At 41.4% G+C, this 20,245-nt stretch overlaps 1 protein-coding gene across 4 annotated transcripts in view; it reads left to right on the top strand.

Annotated features, from left to right (window-relative positions):
- The window catches only part of CACNA2D3 (calcium voltage-gated channel auxiliary subunit alpha2delta 3), an 824,202-nt gene that overhangs the window by 591,286 nt on the left and 212,671 nt on the right, over positions 1-20,245 (top strand). For 3 of the 4 annotated variants that reach the window (XR_011426865.1, XM_070237386.1, XM_070237388.1), the window contains one exon: positions 5,705-5,722. The exons of the other annotated variant lie outside the window; for it this stretch is intronic. Coding sequence is in view for 2 of the 3 variants with exons in the window: in XM_070237386.1 (XP_070093487.1) it covers positions 5,705-5,722 (18 nt within the window). In the remaining variant the exon portion in view is untranslated. The remainder of the gene's footprint in view (positions 1-5,704; positions 5,723-20,245) is intronic. 4 annotated transcript variants of the gene reach the window in all.

The raw sequence follows: 20,245 nt of genomic DNA, 5'->3' as shown, positions 1-20,245 counted from the left end.
GATCTTTATCCATGTTGCTTAATGAAGAAGAATGTCGAAGATTATAAATGCAAACACACACAAGAAAAAAAATGAACACGAGGAACCTTCACAGCAAGCAGGGATTTATCACTCATTCATAAGGCCTGAGGCAAAGGGCCAGTTTTACAAATGGAATAAACATATGTAGGCCAGGTTTTTTTTGTTTTACACAGTTGGCAGGAAAACACTTTGTTTCCCATTTGGTCTTTACATATTTCATAGTGAAATGTGTTGTTTTGATCAATAGATCTTTAATTGGGGTTTTATTTTTGAAAAAGAATCCGCTCGACTCTGGAACTTTGTTGAGCGAGGGTGATGGATGTGCCCTCCGTGGCCTGCATGGCTCTGCGTGCAACTTTGAGATAGAAAAGGAGTGAAGGAGGAGAGTTAAAACAAAATCCCACCCTTCCCCTCAGCGTAGGAACTGTCTCTTTTTGAAACACCTTTATTTAGCATCAGAGACTCAGAGCGCGCTCGGATCTCCTTCTCCACACAGCTCTTTCCCCGGCCCCACCTCCTCATGCAGGCCTCTAACTGGTGGAATGCCCCACGATTCAGCCCCCTCGATGCAGGTTCTCTTCTACCTAACTCACTCCCTACATGACCCTGTCTGCATACTGACAGTGTCCAAGCTGTCTACCCTATACCTCTGCCTGCAAGTCTAGGAGACGTCCTAAAATTCTCTATTTTAGACAAAACAACTCCAAATATTTTTCCTCACGTATGCTTTTCCCATAGTCTTCCTCTTCTCAGTGAATGGCTCTGCCATTTCTGCATTTTCCTGGGCCAAACACCTTGTATGTACCCTTGATGTTGCTCCTTCCCTCAATTTATCATCTAGTCCATGAGCTCCACTCTAAAATCAGTCTAGAGTCAGACCACTGCCTTCCACCTCCACCACCAGCACCCTCATCCAATTCTTCATCGTCTCTCATCTAGGTTATTCAATAACTTTCTACTGGCCTCCCTTCTCAAATCCTAGTCTTTGTTGCTCTTACTGTGTGCCCTTATAGTTTCTTCATCTGCAAAATTGGGGTAATAATAGAATTTGCCTAATAAATTTGCTGCGAATTTTCAGTAAGGTAAGTAAGGCCTTTAGATTGGATAACTTGTCATAACTATTATAATTGCCTATCAGTACTGCTGTCCTCAACATCCTAATGTGTGGTTTCTATCCTCAAGATAACCTCATAGTCCAGAATGACTGCTAGAGCTTAAGCCATCACATCTACCTTCCTGGAAGCCAGATGGAGGGAGTCCTTTTAGGAACATTATGTGGAAAAGCCACATCCATGGATATCTCATTGACCACAACTGAATCACTTAGCCACACCTAGCTCTAATAGGGTCATTTGGTTGAGCCTGGTTACTAAAAAGAAGGGCAGAATGGCAGTTACTACAACTAACAGTAGCAATGCCATGAATAGGAGATATGTGGTATTATGAGGGCATGTGTTCTTTGAGAACTAGTCAGTAACAACTGACTAGAGAAGTAGATGTTTACTAGGAAAGGCAGGAGAGGTGTGAGGGAAAGTTCCAGAATGAGGGAAGAACAAGTAAATGTCTATGACAGGAGAGGGCATGGCAACTATTTACGCTGCACCGTACATTGCACACCACACGCTGAGAAACGGGGTAAGCTGAATTTTCTTCCTCCATCCAGACTCTCCTATTAGGGCTGGTGCCAGGATTTCTCATTCCCTGTTTTTCATATGGGAGATGCCCAGATGGAGTGGCCTGAGAGGTCCCCACCTCCTTCAGGAGCTAGGGTTGGTGATCATACCCTAGGTCTGCACGAGAAGCAGCACCTTAAGCCTGATGATTAAACAGAGGTGGAGGCTGAAGGGACACTTGACTTTGACCCTCAGGTTAAGGGTTTCCTGGCTGGCTGACCTTGGCAAGGTGCTTAGCCATTCTAAATCTTGTCTGTGTCCTTGTCTATAAACTGAGGCTGATGCTCATATCTAACCCAGAGGTCCGCTGTGAGGACCAGCATTGCTCATGATGGTAAAACACTTAGCCAACTACCTGATCCATTGAGAGTGTTCACTCAGGAGTGGCTGTTTCTATTGTTACTGTCGCTTTCATCTCTCTCACTTTCCTCTCCTTCATTCTCTCTTGAGTGAAACATTCTCAATCTTTCCATGTTCAAATGTGAAGTCTCAGACAAATGCATCCTTCACCCAGCCTTTCTCTAGGACTGTGCAAGCCTACAGCATACCAAGACTTCTTTCTTTACCCTTCCTTTTAAAAAGTGACTGGAGGATGTATACAGTTGGATATAGAACCATCCTGGGGCGTTTGGCCTGGAAGGAAGCTGAAGCTGCCCATGCAGGCCCTTATGTAGTAAGTAGGGAGTCAGACCCAGAGAGATGGAGCCTGGTTGACAATGCCTACATGTGGCATCAAAGAGGAAAAGGTCTTTGCGGACAAGAAGTTGCCTCACCTCAGGCGGGGTGACTATGGGAAGTTCCCAGGCTGGTTTTCTGCATGGTCATGGGTCAGGAAGATGGTCTGCACATATGCAGAAGTCTGTACCAGGTAGATGGGGATCAAAGAGTTTCCTATCTATCCTTCTGGCAGAGATATTTATTTTTCTCTGGAAAGCCATCAGCTTGGGGTATAACATGGTGTGTGTGGAGAAGAACTCTGTAGATTCAAGGCAATTACCCCAGTCATCTTTGCCTGGAACCCACCCTAGGTATAGCCTAGTCATAAGGTGCCTTCTTGAACAAGGTGAGCACCAGTCACAGGCACAACTTAGAGAACTTCATAGAGACCTACAGACAGGGCAGAGACCCTCATGCCGGCATGGAGCTTATGACCTAGAAGAGGAGATACATTAAACAAATAAATAATAGAAATTATAGATGTGCTCAGAACTCCAAAGAAAAGGTGCACTTAAGACCTTTAGAGATCATTGTGTCCAGGTATATGTTTTGCCATTTCTTATTTTTTAGCCCACAGAAGACATTGCTAATTATTTATAGCATTCTTTCCAATAAAACTCAGACATAACTTCAGAATCCTTCTCAACACAGCCCTCCAGACAGCTGTTACTAATCAGTCAGACTTGGCTCTTGAGGCAAAACCTACTGACCATCCAAGATCTGGCCCATTCCCTAGGCCTCCCGCCACCATCCCTTCTTACAGACAAACTCCCTGACCAACGGCTGGAAGGCAGTGCCTCAAGACTCTAGCCAGAGGCCGAGGTGGACCCAATGTCTGGCTGGTCTGATTCCCAGCTCAGGGCTCTGTGCACCATTTGTGAATGTTGGGTGAGTGACGCGTCTTCCAGAGGGCCGGCTCCCAAGCAGTAGCGTCTGTGGCTGCCGACGATCCCATCTAAATTTGTTATGTTCTATTCTGAGGCTCCTTCGTAGAGGTCCAACCTGTTTAGGGCATCGCAAGCTGTAATTTATGTTATTTAAAAGCTCCGATAGGAAAAGTCGCTCTTTGTTCTCACGAGTTATTTCTTGAGGAAAATCTATGTTTTGTGGGGAGTTTGAGGGCAGTCTTAAGCTGAGGACATCACCACAAAGGCCTAGTCTCTCATTTTCCTTCCCGGGATTTCTTCTCATGTGCTTCAATGGGTGAGTCAAAAAGAGGTGTTTCCTGCTCTACCAAGATAAAGCTTCCAAAAAGAGAGAGAGAAAGGGCATCTCTCCCTTGTAAGAGGCCTGTCAAATCCAGCAGTTTGTGCAGGACTTAACTTTGGTATTTATTTTACAGTTCATCAAACATTTGTAATTCTCAGGGCCCCCTGTGCATTTACTATGACATAAGCTGTGATTCAACACAAATGCTTTCCTAAGGAAACATACATTTATCATTCCCTTCATGTTGGTGTCTCCAAGGTTTCTTTTCCTTTGTGTGAAAAGACGTTTAATATTTCAGAGACTTTTCTTTAAGCGATTCCTCATTGGAGGCTCAATTTCTCACCTGCTGATAACATTTTTTCTGAACTCTTGAAAAGCCCGGAGGAACTTGCGAGCTTCCTTTTTGAAGAGTGGCAGCCATACTAGGAGGAAAGAATCAGGAAAACATACTTGTATTGCTGTCTTCTTAAATTAAGAGACCTTTTGGGATAAAACTGCTTGAAAATTAAGTGTTAGAGAGGTTGGGGTCTGCTTTTCATGGACATTCTCCAGACCATTCTGGAGAAGTCTCTGAGATCCAAGACATCTTATTGGTTTGGGTTTATCCCTTCTACCCTTTGCTGGGCTCCATCCACAGGGGCAGAGACTTAGGATGAATTCAAGGTCTTGGTGCATGTGAAGAGAGAGCATTCTTCCCAGGATAAAAAGAATGGGAAGGCAGACGATTCAAATGGGGTCCTGGGATGTCTGGCTTAGTTGTCTTGCATCTTCAAGCACTTTTGATGTTATAAACTCTAGAGAGACAGAGAGAAAGCCTGCAAGTCACAATTCCCAAGGGTTTTGCGGCCTTTATTAATGTGTGAGTTGGGTTGAATTTGTGCTTTCTAAAGTCAGGCAACCCAGCCCTGCAATTTATTATCTATTGGACATTGTATAATTACTTAACCTCTAAGTCCCATCTATTTTTCATCTGTAAAATGAGGATAATGAGGGTACCTACTATTGGGTTGCTGTGATTTAGTGGGATAATGCAAATAAAGGTCTTAACACAGTGCCTAGTGACAAGTTCACACTCAATAAATGTTAGTCTCTATACAAGAAGTTAAGTCTTGAAAATGATGTCATTCCTAGATTTGGTTTTTAATACATGGATAATATTAATTCCATTCCAGATTAGAAAAATGCTTTTCAAAACACTGCATGCTGTAACAGCGATCACAAATATTGTGGCATTACACCACAGCCTAATAGTCTCCATGGAGAGAAAAAAAAGTCTCATAAATGTTCATCTTTTTCCACATACCTATAATTTCAGTTCCTTGCCTGTGCCATTGGGAGAGCTATTATGTCTTATTTTATGGATTGACTGCCTTTCATTGTTCTTAGAGTATCAGCTTTACTTCAGATGCACAAATCCTTGTGCATGCTTCCTTAACCACCAATAAAGGTAACAGTTAATGCGCTACAAAGCAAGGAAAATTGACTTTAAAAACAAAACATTCTTCTAATGCTCTTCCCTTTATGTACAGCAGGATTTCTTAACTTTGGCACAATTGACGTATGGGCCGGATAATTCTTTGTTGTGGGGCCATCCTATGCACTGTAAGATGTTTAGCAGCATCACTGGTCTCTACCCTCTAGAGGCTAATAGCTCTCGTTCCCTCCCCTCTCCCAGTTTTCACAACCGCAAATATCTCTGGACAGTTCTTTTCCAGTGGGGAAAGATTGGTGTACAAGGAAGAAGGAACTGGGTCTTGGAAGCATGTGTTTTGGGCCACTGGACAGAAGAACTTCAGGTCCAGCTTTGCAGAAGTTACCAGACTGCCTGGGCATGGTGATTCCCAAAACACGTACTCACAGATTATCTGTTGATACCACAGATTTAGAGAGCAGTTCGAATAATCAGCACTGTAGCTTTATTTTGGGAAATGGGTTGGCTTTAGTTTTATTTCCCTCTTTGTCTCCCAGTTTTGATCTTTCCGTTTGCCAATGGTAGTTAAATGAAGTTTTACAATTAATCTTAACTTCTTATATAATGATTGCTTTTTTCTTGTCTTTTCTTTTTTTTCCCCCTTATTTTTCAGCTCCCTCAGGCACAAAAGGTAAACTCTTTTCCGTCACATCCCAGTCATCCCCAGAACTCACAAGTCGTGCATGTCTCCATTATCTCTGCATTTCTCTCTGTTCACTACCAGTGAAATGGCTTTCCTCTTACAATTTCAGAAGCCTGAAGTTGGGCAGGAGCAGAACGGCCAACAGACTCAGGTGTCCACTGTCTCCCTGTCAAGTTAGTCTCACCAATGAACCCTATTGTCGCCACTGGTTTGGGGTCGACTGTGCCCAACCATTTTGCTAAGAATTTTCAAATAATAAGTCAAGAGTAAATTTGGCAGATCCTTGAAACATAGCATTCTAAGTCTTCCCTGAGATACTTTCCTAGGGAGACAGATAATGTGAATAATTTGTAAGGCCCAGTGACCAAGTTTAGATTCTGGGCTCTTAAGCCAAGTCTCGGACAACTCCCCTTGGGTTTCATTAATTGCAAAATCAACAGCTCCTTTGCTTGTCTCATAGCCCATACCACCTGGAGAGCATTAGAGCAGAGTTCTTGCCAATGGCCAGACCTTTTCACTGGTCTTCATTGTCTGTCTGAGATGATCCACCATCTAGAATGTTCTCTGTCCGGAAAGATTCCATGTGGTTGCACTCTGGCTTTGCTGTGTCATCCCCATGGCATGTCATTTTATCCTAAGGATAGTAGTGGCAGAAAACATGTTACCTGGTGCCTGCTGCTTTGCTCTTGTATATTTTATAAACACAAGCAAGATTTCCAGAAGACACAGAGATTTCTGGGGGCCAGATGTGGGTTGGTTTTGTTTCAAGAATTAAAGTAGGGCACCACCCCGAAATCTAAGCAGTACCTCCCAAACTCTCCAGTTTGGAGCAGGGATGATTTGATTCCTTCTCGTTGAGAGAGAGAGCACAACTGCTCTACAAAAGACAGTCTGTTCAGACCATATGGACAACCAGAGGCCTAGAAATTATTACACAATTACTCAAATATATTTGAGATATTTATACAAGGCGAGACATACTAGAGTGTGACTTGGCTTGTGGTAATGTTTGATTACACTTCAGTGCCATCACAAAAGGACTGAACACTTCACTAAGTATTTGGAACAACAGCTTCCAGGGTAAATATATGGTCAGAACTCCAGATTATCTAGAAAGCTTGGCATCTTTGATAGGTCGTGCTTTCTTAATTGCCCACATTTGAAATTTCTTTGTAAAGAGTGCCTAAAATTTCAGTGCCTAAAAATGGGCCACCCTCAACATACTGGCATTTATTCATCAAATTTCCACTGATCCATGTACAAAAGCCTTCTGTTGTGGAAGATTCCTCATGAATTTGAGGTGCCATCAGCCGTGGAATTTTAAAACAAACCAACACAGAATATGATAAGAACAAATGTGCTGGGACATCTGATTCTTTGATAGCACTCAGCTCCTCACACTCTTTCCTTCTGTCATCATATATTGACTCACTCACATCACATGCAGAGTGAAGCGTGTTATTTTGGGCATAGAAAGTTCAGAATTGAGGAAAATGCCCCAGTGGTTTTCCCTCTCTCCAAAAGATGTAGGACCACCCAAGGGACTTGCTCTGCAGTCCTATATAACAAGGAATAGCTCTGCCTTCTGTTCTTCACCATGGCTGCAAATTATCTTCTTTCTATTAAAATAGAGAAAGTTGCTTACCTTAAAAATTATTAAGAGCCCTGTGTGAAATGGTATCAGGACTCTTTGTGGTCGTTTTTGGGCAAGTCAGCTCTTGAGTGAAGGAGTTTAAATATAAACCTCAGGTATCTGGGCTGGAAGGTGAGGGCAGTGGAGGAGAGGCACTATGGATTGAAGACATCCTGCTGAGGGAGGCATTGCTTGTCTTGGCCCCTGATGCTCTAGAGCAGATCAGGAGAACAGTCATATGCAATGTGGTGGTCTGGGACGTCTGCAGTGTTTTGTGGTTCTGACTCAAGCCTAATGAATAATCAGGAGATGGCAAAAGACCCCAGAAGGTATGTGGTGCTCCTTGTATTTCATTAGAAACTCTGTGCATTACCTGACTGTACCGTTTACACAGAGTCAGAAAGAAATGCAGATTGGGCTTGAAACTCCAACAAAGCAAAGGCTTCCAGGGACGAGTGTTTTGAGAGATTTCCTCCAAAAGCCTTTGACGTTGCCCATAGATTTCATCCACCCGTGGACATGATTATAATGAGCCCCTTCCAAACCCAAGAGTTTGTTGTTCTGGAGGTAAAAGGGAGGCATCTCCAGCTGTTACGTCTTTGGCCTGCTTTTCACATGAGGTCATGAGTGCATACATTGGACCATATGGTGTCTGCATTTGTACTGTGTTTTTGTTGGAATCTCTCTTTGTATCATCTGCAACTGTTTTCTCTATAAATATTTTAAATAGTTATGTCTCTGTAAACATGCTTATTTTAATCTCTTGCCTAATCTACAACTAAAAATGTTCCATTTGGGTGTCCCTCTTATGTGTAGCAGTCATTAATGATTGTTTTCTGTAAGTTATGGTTTTCATGATTCTAATATTTTGAGGGTCTCCCAAAACTTCTCTTCTAGCCGCTTTGACTCTATTCTAGAACAATGGCTTGCAAAAGCAAATTGTTTGGTTTTGTTTTTCTGTGATTCTTAAGCACCTCTGAGACAATTTCTAGACTCTATAGGTTTCAACCTTTGATATAACATTAGGGTGGTACTAACTGGTGATACACCTGATCAATGTTAAGTATTTTCACCAAATGCATATGTGGAATCCTGAAGTCTTGATTAAAAACCATGTAGCCATACAGAACTGATGCCTTCAAGCCATCACAAATCTGTTCTTTCTGGTGGAAATGGAACCAGTTTCTCCAGTGGATTGATTATCCTTGAATCCAACAGTGAAGAGAAGTCCATATGTAAGAAAGGTTTGCCTTTTTTTCCCTTACATGTTACTTCTTGACTTCTACAAAAATATCTGGGAGATTCCACTTTAGTAGCAGAATTTTCCGTTTGCAAATGTATCTTTATTGGTCATACATGGCAAAAATGGTCCATTTTTCAAGCTGCATATTCATTCAAGTAGGTTCTGTCTATAGGAACTAAATAAACATCAGTTGTTCACTGTGTGATTAATTTAATCACTGTAGAGTGGAGCCTTGAATACTTAAAGGCAAAAATACTCTTTGGGGAATTCCAAATTTGGCAGTCTGCAGGGGTTAACTTTTCCACACACTGGTAGCCCCTTCCCTTCGTTTTATGCTGCCTTCATACAACTTTGGAGTTTGTCAAAGACACTTTCTTGAAGGTTTCAAAGATGCTCCATGTCTTGCCTGGCAGTATGTTGGTTAATATCAGCCTGAGAATTCTAAGCAGGCTAAGCATTTTTCTCAAAACCATAGTTAAAGGAAACCACATCTCTAATCCTGTTTGGAACAGCAGTTGATGCATTCAGGGCTACACAGGATGGCAAAACGATCCCTGTTTAATAGCCTGACCACGTGTTTTGTTTCCTGTTAGGAATAGCTTAACTTGCCTCCTTGAACAAGCACAGCAGGGTTCAAGATCTGTTGTTCTATGCCTGCTGTGATATTCTGTGCTGCTTAACTTATATGAGGACTCAGGAGTGCATAAATTAGCTTCTTAAATGGAGGTCGATTTTGGGGTTTTCTTTCAGGATGGAACTGTTTTATTAATTTCCGCCCCACCCCCCCCAGTGTAAATGGGATCCTGAGTCCATTTGCATTTTCTTTGTTTCCTTGTTTATATTATATTTAGGAGGAATAAATAGAAGCATTCATTTATGTAAAGTTTTTCTTTCTCTTTTGCTTTTTTTCCTTCCTTCTTTGCTTTCTTTCATTTGTCTTGTTCTTTAGGTACAAATTTGTGCGAGTAGAATTTGGCCTACTCTTATCTTGGTGTAATCAGATTTCGGCAATTGTGGGGCATCATTTATCATTCTTTGCCTCATTTAACTTTTATACTTTGAAATGTTGAATTAACTGTCATTGAAAATAGAAAATTGAAAGTTTGCAAAGCTGCTGTTTTTATAGAACTGTAGGTCTAGTGATTTTAGTGTTTCATTACAGTTATATAACCAGCTAAATTGTTGCAAATGAAGTGCAAAACTGAGAGGTGATAACTATTTACATTTGGTTCTGTTTTATGACTCATTTGCTTTTACCTTTACTTGCTTTGTGTGTAAATTATTATATCTTGTTTTGATAACCCTGTTTTCCTCCTTATCATTTACTGTCTTATAGGAACATATACAGACATCTTTTATATGCATTCCCAAGCTGGGACTCCTAAGATTCACTATCCTGAGTCTGAAAGATGATAGCAGCACAATGGGCTACAACTTAAATTAGTAGATCTATTTTGTGAATAAGGCAAGGGAAATAGAAACCAGAGCAAGTCTAGTCACTTCAGCTCTCCCATGGTCAGTGTGGTGGACTCTGTGGAAGTAGTTACAGCATATTGCTCAACCATAATGATGAACGCAGAACCAAATATTTTGTTCTCCGCTGTAGTTCTGTATGAATGTATCTGTGGCAGTCCGGATGAGCTGCCTTGCTGCTGAGGAAGGAGGTGGACTTTGCAAGTTTCATACCCATGTGGGTCTTGACCAACCCCTTTCCCATGGCCCTGTCCAACTCTTTGGTTGAAACCATAAATAATTGAATTCGACCCTCAGATTCAAAGGACATGGCTTCCTGATGACTGGATGGCCAGCAGAGCAGCACACAGGAGCTCCAGCTGAAGCCCCAGGTGGGCCATGGGGGGACCATGGAGCTCCATTTGAAAGCAGGAGGCTATTCACATTTCTCATTTAAAGGAAATAATTTGTTATTTTTAAACAGCCTCATAATGTGTGTCTACTTGTGTATATGGAAAAAATATTCGGGTTTTGCCTCATTTTCATATTTATTTGAACTTTTGTAGAATTTGTATACTATTTTATAATAAGGAAAAAAGGTAAGAACAAAGATTCAATTTCATTATGAAAAAATAAAAGGCTTTTGTTTTTATCTTCATGTTTAGCTTTTATACTGTTAAGTGTGAAAATTGGTAAAAGCCTCTAAGAAACATTGTGAGTACATATCAGGAACTTTCACGCTTGCGTGCTTTGACCTAATAATCCTCTTTTGGAGACTTTAGCCTAAAATGGTTAGTGACTTGCAATTTTATTTACAATGAGGAAAAGAAGAGCCGAAATACTCAGTGATAGGAAAGTGGTGGCAAAAGTTACCAAAGTCCCAAAGACAGAATATTAGGAAGCTGTTACAAAATTATGAGTCAAAAGAAGATTTACTAATATAAGAAAATAAATTAGTTTTAAAATCAGAATATAACATTTTATGTACATTATGCTCCTGTTGTGTGTGCGTGTGTAAACATACAAATAAACCATATTGGAAAGAAATGGATAGACATGTTTAATAGTGGATATTCCCCAATGATAGGAGGAGAACAAGCATTTATTTTGTTTTGTTCTTAATACACTTCTGTACTTTTCAAATCCTATACAATGAGCATATATTATCTTTATAAGTAGTTAATTATATTTATGATAATAATGAATTAATGTATTGCTCATAAATATGTTAAATGGAAGAGACCAACAAGACAACCTAACAACTGTCTGCTGAGCCCAACTCTCCCCAGAAACAAACAGATGACAAAGTGGGAGTTGAACCTCAGCTGTGAAGGCACCTGTACAATTACATTGATTCTTGGTACAGACAGCTCTAACTAGAAGGATGACAGTTTCTAAATGATGGGTCGTCTTACATGCGACAAATCTGAAAAGTACCTTTGTTTATCAAAAATCTTTACTTCCTACTAAAAAGAGAGGTCACTTTTGATCTTTAGTCAAGGCCCAATCCATGTCACATGCTTAGAGCAGCAGTGGTCTGAGTCTGGGAAGTGCATGGCAATGGTAGGTGTGTGGTTAAACTCTGAGGGTCACCTCATTTGGAGGTGTTGTCTGTCCTGCTCACACCTCAGTGGAGGGCTGGCTGGAAGGAAGTGCTACCTTGGCTTAAAAATGGGAAAATGGAGCTGGTGAGAATGGCATTTGTCCAAGTGGCTCTTTGGAGAGTGCTGTTACTGCACAGTCTCGCCCTGCGTGGTGTGCTCACAGGACAGAATGGAGCTCACCCACAGCCCTGGCAGAGGCAGAGAGCCCTGTACTATGACCAGCCTCAGGGTTGGCTGGAGGTGGACTTGAGGCCCAGCCCTGCCAGCTCTCCCTGGTAACCATCACCCTGGGCCCTGGCTTTCTCATTTCCATAATGGGTGAAAACATCAGGACTCTCCTGAGAAAGACATGAGCAGCGCTTGCCAGGGCCATCCACACGCAGTGCTCACCTACAGGTAGCGTTGGTTGTGGCAGGAGCAGTAATATGACTGATCATGCTAGGAGCATTATGCCTTGTTTATTAGAGACAAATTTGACACAAATAAAGCAGAAGTGGTTTTGAAACACTGATGAAATCTGGTGTTCTTAAAAAAAAAAGGGGGACTAGATATATGTAAAGCCAAAAACCAATAATTGATTTAAAAATCCCTCTCAATGCTTTTCTAGTCCCAGACTTAATTTTTAGTGTCTTAGGAATTCAAAGTCTTCTTTCAAAAATCTTCATTTATTTAAAATATGTGAATGTTTCCTACTATTTATTTAAATCAAGCACAACTGTAAAATATGACTCCCTTGAGGTGTTAAGACAATACAAACGCTACTCGTAACACTGCTAAAATGAAACTGCCTTGTGAAAGTCAAAGAAACAATGGAATTTTAAAAATCGTTTTCGTTAGAATTGTTCTTACATCCCCAAAGAAATATAGACACCCCTCTTCCTTCTGTATAGAAATGAAGGCAGAGAGTTGAGAAAAGTTATTTCACAAAACCCAATGAATTAGGATATCATGGCATTAATGTCAGCATAACCCATGTCAAGCCTGGGAGCGGTCTTGAAGAGGATATCGCAGGACTCCCGATGTTCTGAATTCCTCGCTTCTACATGCAATTCTCTAGGTCATTCTTATTGACCCAAAGGTGATCATGAACTCAAAGAGTTGGATGGCCAGTTTGGGGTCTCCTCTGTGTTTACTGATAGGTTGAGAACACCTGTATCCATCATTTGACTCACTAGATATGTTTCCTGGAAAACTCGTATATGAATCTACACTTTAGGTCAAGCCCCTAGAAGAGAGTATTATTTAAAGGACACTTGTATAGAATACCTTGATGTAATTAAAAATTACGCAAGCCAGAATGTGTGGACTTGAGTCAGAAATACATTTTTTCCTGATTACGTTACATGTTTCCATTAGTCCAGACCAGAGGAAGAGAGAGAGAACACACAATGAAGAGCACCGTTCCAACACAGGGCTGATCAAAATCAGTACAATTCAATGACTAATGTGAAAACTGAATCTGTGTCAAATCTATAACAAGTCAATATCAGATCACTGGCAGTGGTCATAATCTGACTTTATAGGTCCTCACAGGAGGGGATTTCCTATGTGGCAGACGTAGTAGGTAAATAAATGCCATGAATTGCTCAAGAGAAAACATACACATGTACTACACACTCATAGGCATAGCCTTTCCTTTCTTTACTTTTTTTGGGCGTACTTTTTTGTATAAACCATCCTTATTTTCCTTGACGGAATTTGTCTACTTGTATTGTTTCTGCACGTTAAAATTGGAAAATTGGTCATCTTAATGAAGCAACTCCCTTTTCAGTTTTTCTTACTAAACTGAGTCACATATTTGTTGGTCTGGTCATAGTTTAGCTGCCTGATCCTTTTTCCAGTCATGTTATTCACTAGTCAGACCCCCAATTAATGGATATATATTCACTGCAAACACAAATGTAGCTCAGTTCAATGCAAACTGCAGGGATGGCTCTGTGGGAGCTTCCAGACATCTCATGCCAAAGGATTCAACTGAAATGACCCTCTGGGGTAAACTGGAGCAGTTGTGCAATCATGCACAGCAACACTACTAAGTTCAGAAAACAGAAAGTTAGATGTTTATCCGTTCAAATTAGCTGGAAGGATTTTGCAAAACCCAACCTAGTTTCATGAGATAGAAAAATGTCAGGCAAAGAACTAATGCCATGGTATGGATTTTCTTTTTCCAGAAATGACTCACGGAATTGAACCACTTGCTGAATCATGAGCCCTGTGTGCTTGGATTGGACCCATCCGTGATTGCCCAGGCCTGGGACACATTAGATGATTTGGAGGCTGGGTGCTTCTGAAGCATCTGTCCCTTCTTCCCTGACCTCCTTCCCCCCAACAATTTCCTTCCCAATGTGCGTCCTTCTTGACCTTCTTTCATATTTACAATTATACTTACCACCACTCCCAACTGCTTTCTAAAGCATATTGTTTAACTACTAAAGCCATGATGTTCTACCATAGCATAAAGGACAAATATTTTTCTATTTTGTTTATATAATTTGAATATAGAGATGGATGAAGTTCAAATTTGGTAGAGCAGTGGGTGGATTTCAAAGAAGCTTGTGAACTTCTCTCCCTAGCATAGAATGGTCCTTCTGAGACCAACTGCACTGGTCGATGTGCCAGGTTCTCTATGAGCTACTTCACATGTGTGGTTCCACTTGATCCTCCCAAGAACTCTGAGGGTATTCTTATTTTAGGGATGATTTGCTTGGTTGCCCCTTTCACCCCACTCCAACCTCCTTAAGACAAAACTTGACATTTGTCTTGGTACCCCAAAAACAGGAGGCTGAGGGCAGAGTGATTAGGACAGGGGCTCCCGCATCAGATGGGCCAACGCTCGGTGCCCACCCGTTGCCTTCTCTGACCTGGAGCAGGGTACTTTTCCTTTTCATCTTCAATTTATTCACCTGTAAGATGGGCATGGACACTGTGCAAAGTCTGTGTCAAGGTTAAATTTAAGGCTGTACATATGTAAAACATTAAAGGTAACGTTTGGTAATAGCAAGACGTGTTTGGAAATAGATACAGAAAGGTAGATGGATGGATGGATGGATGATAGAAGGAAGGATGGATGAGTGGAAGGATGGATAAATAAAAATGACTCAACAAGTTTGAGCAACCAGCTCTGGGATGTTAATTCAGGTCTGTTTGCTTCTGCAGCTCGCTTCTCCTCTGTGCTGCTTTCCAAGGAAGTCATAGTGGTGTTCACCTAAGCTGCTAAAAAAACAAAGTAAAAGTTCTTTTCCTGTGTGTCCTCTGTGACATCAGCTGAACATCATGAACCTTTTGCCTCTGTCAGCAGCAGCAGCACCTAGGCATCAGCTTCTCAGAACCTTCTTACAGTCTAAGTCTCACCACTCTGGTGCATGCACAATACACAAAGATACTAAGTGAAGGAGCCACAAGCAAGTAGAGGCCACGCAACACAAAAGAGAGAGTGCTCACCCCAGAGTCCTGTCCGAATTCTGGTACCAGTTCGCTGTGACTCCTTTTCCTTTCTGAGACTCTTTTATAAAATAAATAAAAGGACAGGATTGGAATGAATTTATTCCAGGATCATTTTCTGAGTGCTCCTTTGTACCAGGTTCTATGCTAAATGCTTTGGACCAAAAGAGGACTCCCTCCCAGCTTCTGACCCTGGAGTTCACAGGCTCAACAGAATTCCTAGCTTTTCTTCCAGCCACAGTGTTCAGAGACTTTGCTGTATTAACAGTTTGCACAAATTTGGTCCTAGATGGTATCTTAGGTTGTAGAGTAAATATGATTATCTTTGTAGTGAAGTCTGAGAACATCTGGTTCCCATTTCCACTTCATTAGGGCAGGTTTTATGGAGGAAGCAGCATTTCAGGGGGTCTTTAAACAAGGGGAAGGTTTTGTCCCAGGGCCCCGAAGCTCCGACAGTTGGCTGTGTTTTCAGGCATCTATTTGGGAGGTGTCTAAACCACATTTGTGAAAATATAAATGTTTGGCCACTATGGGGGGGTCAGTTATGTGTCGTAGCTCATCATGAATATTGGCCAAAATCCAATGCCCCATGATAATGCTCAGTGTCACTATTTTAGGGCATTCTTGAAATAGCTATGGTGTACCCTAATAAACAAAGCGGCTTCCTAAGACAGCTTTCAGATACATTAATCTGTAATAGTTTCTTGCCCATGGCTGTACTTATATATGTGTCCCTGGTCAAAGACAGCATCTTCCTTCTAGTTAGATGTTTACTCATAAAACACATTCCTTGCTTAATGACATGTCTTAGAAACACTGGGCAAAAAGGAAACAACATAAAAATTTTTCTGAATAATAACTTTATTAGAAAAACGTTATTTTGAGATTCTCATACAGACGTTCCAACATTATCCAGCATTATCATTCACAAAGTCATCTTCAAGTTGTTAAAAAGAGAAAGAGAGAACAAACAAATTTAACAATTTATTTCATGCAAGATGCAGTTAAAGTTCAAAGAGGGAAATCTGTTTACTTATGTATTTAGACAACTTAAGATACAGTGAATCTCATAAGAATTCAGGGTCTCCAAATGTCAGATGCAAGTAATAATGATTCAGTAAGAAGAGAAAATATCTTGACTAAAAGCAAAATGTCATTTATGTAGCATTCTCAAGGACTAGTGATTACACTTTACCAAGACAATTAAATGTAAAGCAAGACGAAATGTTACTTGGAAGATTTATGTATTCTTATTTCTTATTCTCATTCTCCACTGCTACTTTGTTAATGTCTCATATTATTCAGGATTCAGGCATCTTGCAAAAGTATTGAAAAATGCCAGTGCAGAATGAGAGTCTACACAATGGTTGGTGTTCTTAATTTGTCCAGATTTTAAAAGGAAAGCAGTGCATCTGAGTAGCATCATAAAAGACAGACAATTCATAACACTTATATTGAAAGAACAAGCTCTTCAATTAAAAATAATAATGCCTGCTTTTTCTAAATCTCTTGCTATGAAGAACATTCAAAATACTGATAATCAAATATAATATGTTTAACCTGGAATATAAAAACTTTACTCTGATAGCATTTTCACATCAAAGTGTTACCGTGGTTTGTTTAAAGGATCTTTATGCAAAAAAGAGATTTTAAAAATAGGATGATTATTTATTTACTTTTAGGCATAAATATTCATTGCAAGCATATGCTATTGGGTGGATTTATTTATAAAATATTTTCTGTAGATGAGACTTTATGGAGATGTTCTTATTATTCAATTTTTCAATCATACAGAAAAGAGACAAATAAAAAAACCACTTAATCAAAGATACACACACACAACCAAGGGCGATTTAGGGATGTTTTGCTTCCATCACTTGAAACAAGCTGTTCTTTCTTTGCCTTCTTATTTCAAAATGGCTTCTTAGATTATTGAGTAAATGAATATTTAAATATGCATATGTGTGTAAAACCTCTCATTTAAAACTAGCCACTGTTGAAATATCCAGCAGATTTCAGGATTATCACTAACAGCTGTGGAAATCTGAATAATAGGAGAGTAAACGTCACAGCCGGAGTCAGATAATGTTAACATTAGCCAAGCAGACAATACTGACGCTGTGCTCCCTTTTCAGGCACCAGTAGGATTTCGTTTCCATGTTTCAGCAGGTTTTCCTGTGGTCTTCCTCTGAAAACTGTCTCTCTCTCCACCAAGGGATGTGTCTCCAGAGAAAAGGTCCCTTTCTGCACATAGCCAGTATAAAAAGTTAAGCCAGATCATCGAGTATGGTCCTTACCGGTTTCTTTCTCTGATATCTCGGTCCAGGATTGAGGATGAGGGATGCTGTGGTGGTGGAAGGAGTGGGAGATTTGGGGAAGGGGGAATAGGCAGGCATTGAAAAGGAGTAAGTACAGAGGACTTCTTTGATCCAGGAATAGGAGCAAAGGTCCAGGGATTTTTTTCTCTGGAGGGTCTCTACACAGCAACATAGTTTGCTCATGTCCCTCTTCCAAGAACTGTGTCCCTGCTGTTCTCCCTGGTGCTCTCACCAGCTAATTTGTACAGAGTACTATTCTGATGACTTTCTGCTATCCAGCTCTTCCCTTGCCATGGAATGTGAAAACTGGAGGACATGAGTGCCATCTGTTCCCATCCTGTTCCCATTGCCCCTCATCATGTGCTACCCAGAGAATGGCCCTTGCGGATTCCCAGGTCATTTGTAAACTTAAGCTCATGGAGAGAGGAGAGTGTGCCAAGCTGGCTTCCCTTATGTTCGAGCTACATTTGAGAAAATGAATGTGAAAGAATCTCCCCTTTCCTGCACTCCCCCGTCACATTCTCAGATCCTGCACAGCTTAAAGAACCAGCGATTCTCTTTTCAAAACATTTCATCTCATATTTAAAAATGTACACAGCTGTGTTTTTCCATCTCTTAGTACTATTACTTTCCTGCCAAGGTAAAGATTACTGACAGAACTAACAGTTGATACAGCTTATCTTTGCTTCAACTGCCCCAGGAACTAAGTGGCATTGGCAACCATTTAAATACATTTTTATTGGTGAAGCCCATACTCAGGAAATGGCTCAGCTCCCAGGACCTTGTGCCTGCAATTCACCTGGACTGCCACTAGATGGTGACAGTGTCTTTTTGTGGAGTGCAAGTTAGCATTCATCTCAGGTGTTGGAAGACAGCAGAAATGCAGCTGTGTACTCACAAATTGTATCCACATCTATAAAATATTTGTGTATTATGTTATACATTTATATGATGTACTCTACTAACATAGTCAATATGTTGATCAATTTCAATAAGAAAAGCATATAATCATAAAAACAGCAAAGTATAGAGGAAACATGAAATTTGAGGAGAGATAGTGAGTTGGCCCTTGTTCTTGGATTAGAGCCAGTCTCTTCCCAAGCTCAGTTGCCTGTTTGGGCACAACCTTCTCTTTGAGCCCAAGCTTCCGTGGCTGAGCAGATCTGGCAGGAGGCTCTGCTAAAAACTACCTGACAGCCTTCAAGTGGGCTGCCAGGCATGCTACTCCTAACTTAAACGCTTTCTCAGGGCCAAGCCTCCTGCTTGCCTCCTATGTGTGGGCCTTGGCACTCACCTCCAGGGGCCTCCAGCTGCAGGAGAAGCAGAGGGTCCTGCGAGTCGCCCTGGCAAGCTTCCTCGTAAAGGAGATGTGAAGAAGGCAACATAACAGATGCTTCAAAAGTGGAGGCTACCCAGGCAGCACTGTGGCCACAACTGGTCCCATTCTACAGTGGCATGCTGGGGCACTGGCGAGGCCTGCGACCTGTCTCCCTTCCGGTCCTCTTTCCCTGGAGGGTCTTGCATCTCTCTCCCAGTGCAGCCTAAAGCAGACTCTGGTTCTGCAACTTCTCACTCAGGCTCTTTTTTCAAAGCAGCCAAATTTCTATTCGCTATGAAAGTTTTACACAAAATCCTAATGACAGTAGTTTTGTGTACCCTCATACAAAGTCATCATTTCCCCAAATTACTATGTATTGCCATTCAGTATTTGAGTACTTTGGGGGTACCATTTTCCCTTTGACCTTTCTGGCCTCAAAAGTGTCTCCTCTATATGGGTTATACATGGCCCTTGGGACTACCTCAGTGGGTATCTAGAGCTACCTAGGTCATTTACAGCCAATATTGGCACTTGTACAAGTCAGGACTCTTCTGTTGTAAGAGTCACAAATCCAATCCATGCTCATTTAGGCAAAGAGAAAAAACTTACTGCCTCAGGTAACATAATAATGGAGAAAAGCATGGGTGGAGTTTACCTTAGGGGTGGAGGCATCCAGGGAGTGGTACCCTCCCTCCCTGCCCCTCCTCATCGCTCCCTCTCCTTCCCCTTCTCCCCAATCACACACACACACACACACACTCTCACACACACACACTCTCTCACACACACACACATACACACACACTCACACACACACATACACACACTCACACACACACATACACTCACACACACTCACACACACACACTCACACACACACTCACACACTCATCTCTCTTCTTTCTGGGTTGACTTTATTTTCTCAGTCGCTTCTCTGTGGGGAGGGGACATGGCTGTCAGGCTTATGTTCCTATAACCACACACAAAGGAGAGTAGAGAGTTTTTCCCATTAGCTCCAGCTAGGAAAGAAGAAAAATCCCCAGGTGGCCTATCTTGAATCATGTGCCTGATCAATAAATGTGTGTGTCATGTGTGTATGTGTGAAGTGCTGTAGTTGGCTCAGCCTGGGTTGAATGCCCAGCCACACCTGCAGGATGGGAGAGGTTAGCTGCCAAGAGAACCTTGTGGGTGGAAGGGGTGAAGAGGATTTCCCTCAAGGAAGGGGGTCCTATTTGCAAAGAAAGCTGCTGGGCAACTTTTAAAAAGCTCTCCCCTTGCATTGTTCCATTTATAAATATTCTTAAGTATAAAGCAAATGGATGAGACTGCTATGCAGCAGGGAACTTGTTCCTGGTGTTGTTAAACTGGCTTTCAGAAAGCATTCTGAATCTCTCCTATAAAACCTGACAGATATCAATAAACACTGGACCTTTTTACTTTAGTTTGGGCTAGTCCTGAAGAAGATAGCTCTGCTCACCTAATGAGGGCTGGTGTGCCCGCC

This window comes from Equus caballus, chromosome 16 (genome assembly GCF_041296265.1).
Source record: "Equus caballus isolate H_3958 breed thoroughbred chromosome 16, TB-T2T, whole genome shotgun sequence".
NCBI classification, from domain to species: domain Eukaryota; kingdom Metazoa; phylum Chordata; class Mammalia; order Perissodactyla; family Equidae; genus Equus; species Equus caballus.
This window is presented reverse-complemented; position numbering and strand designations above follow the sequence as displayed.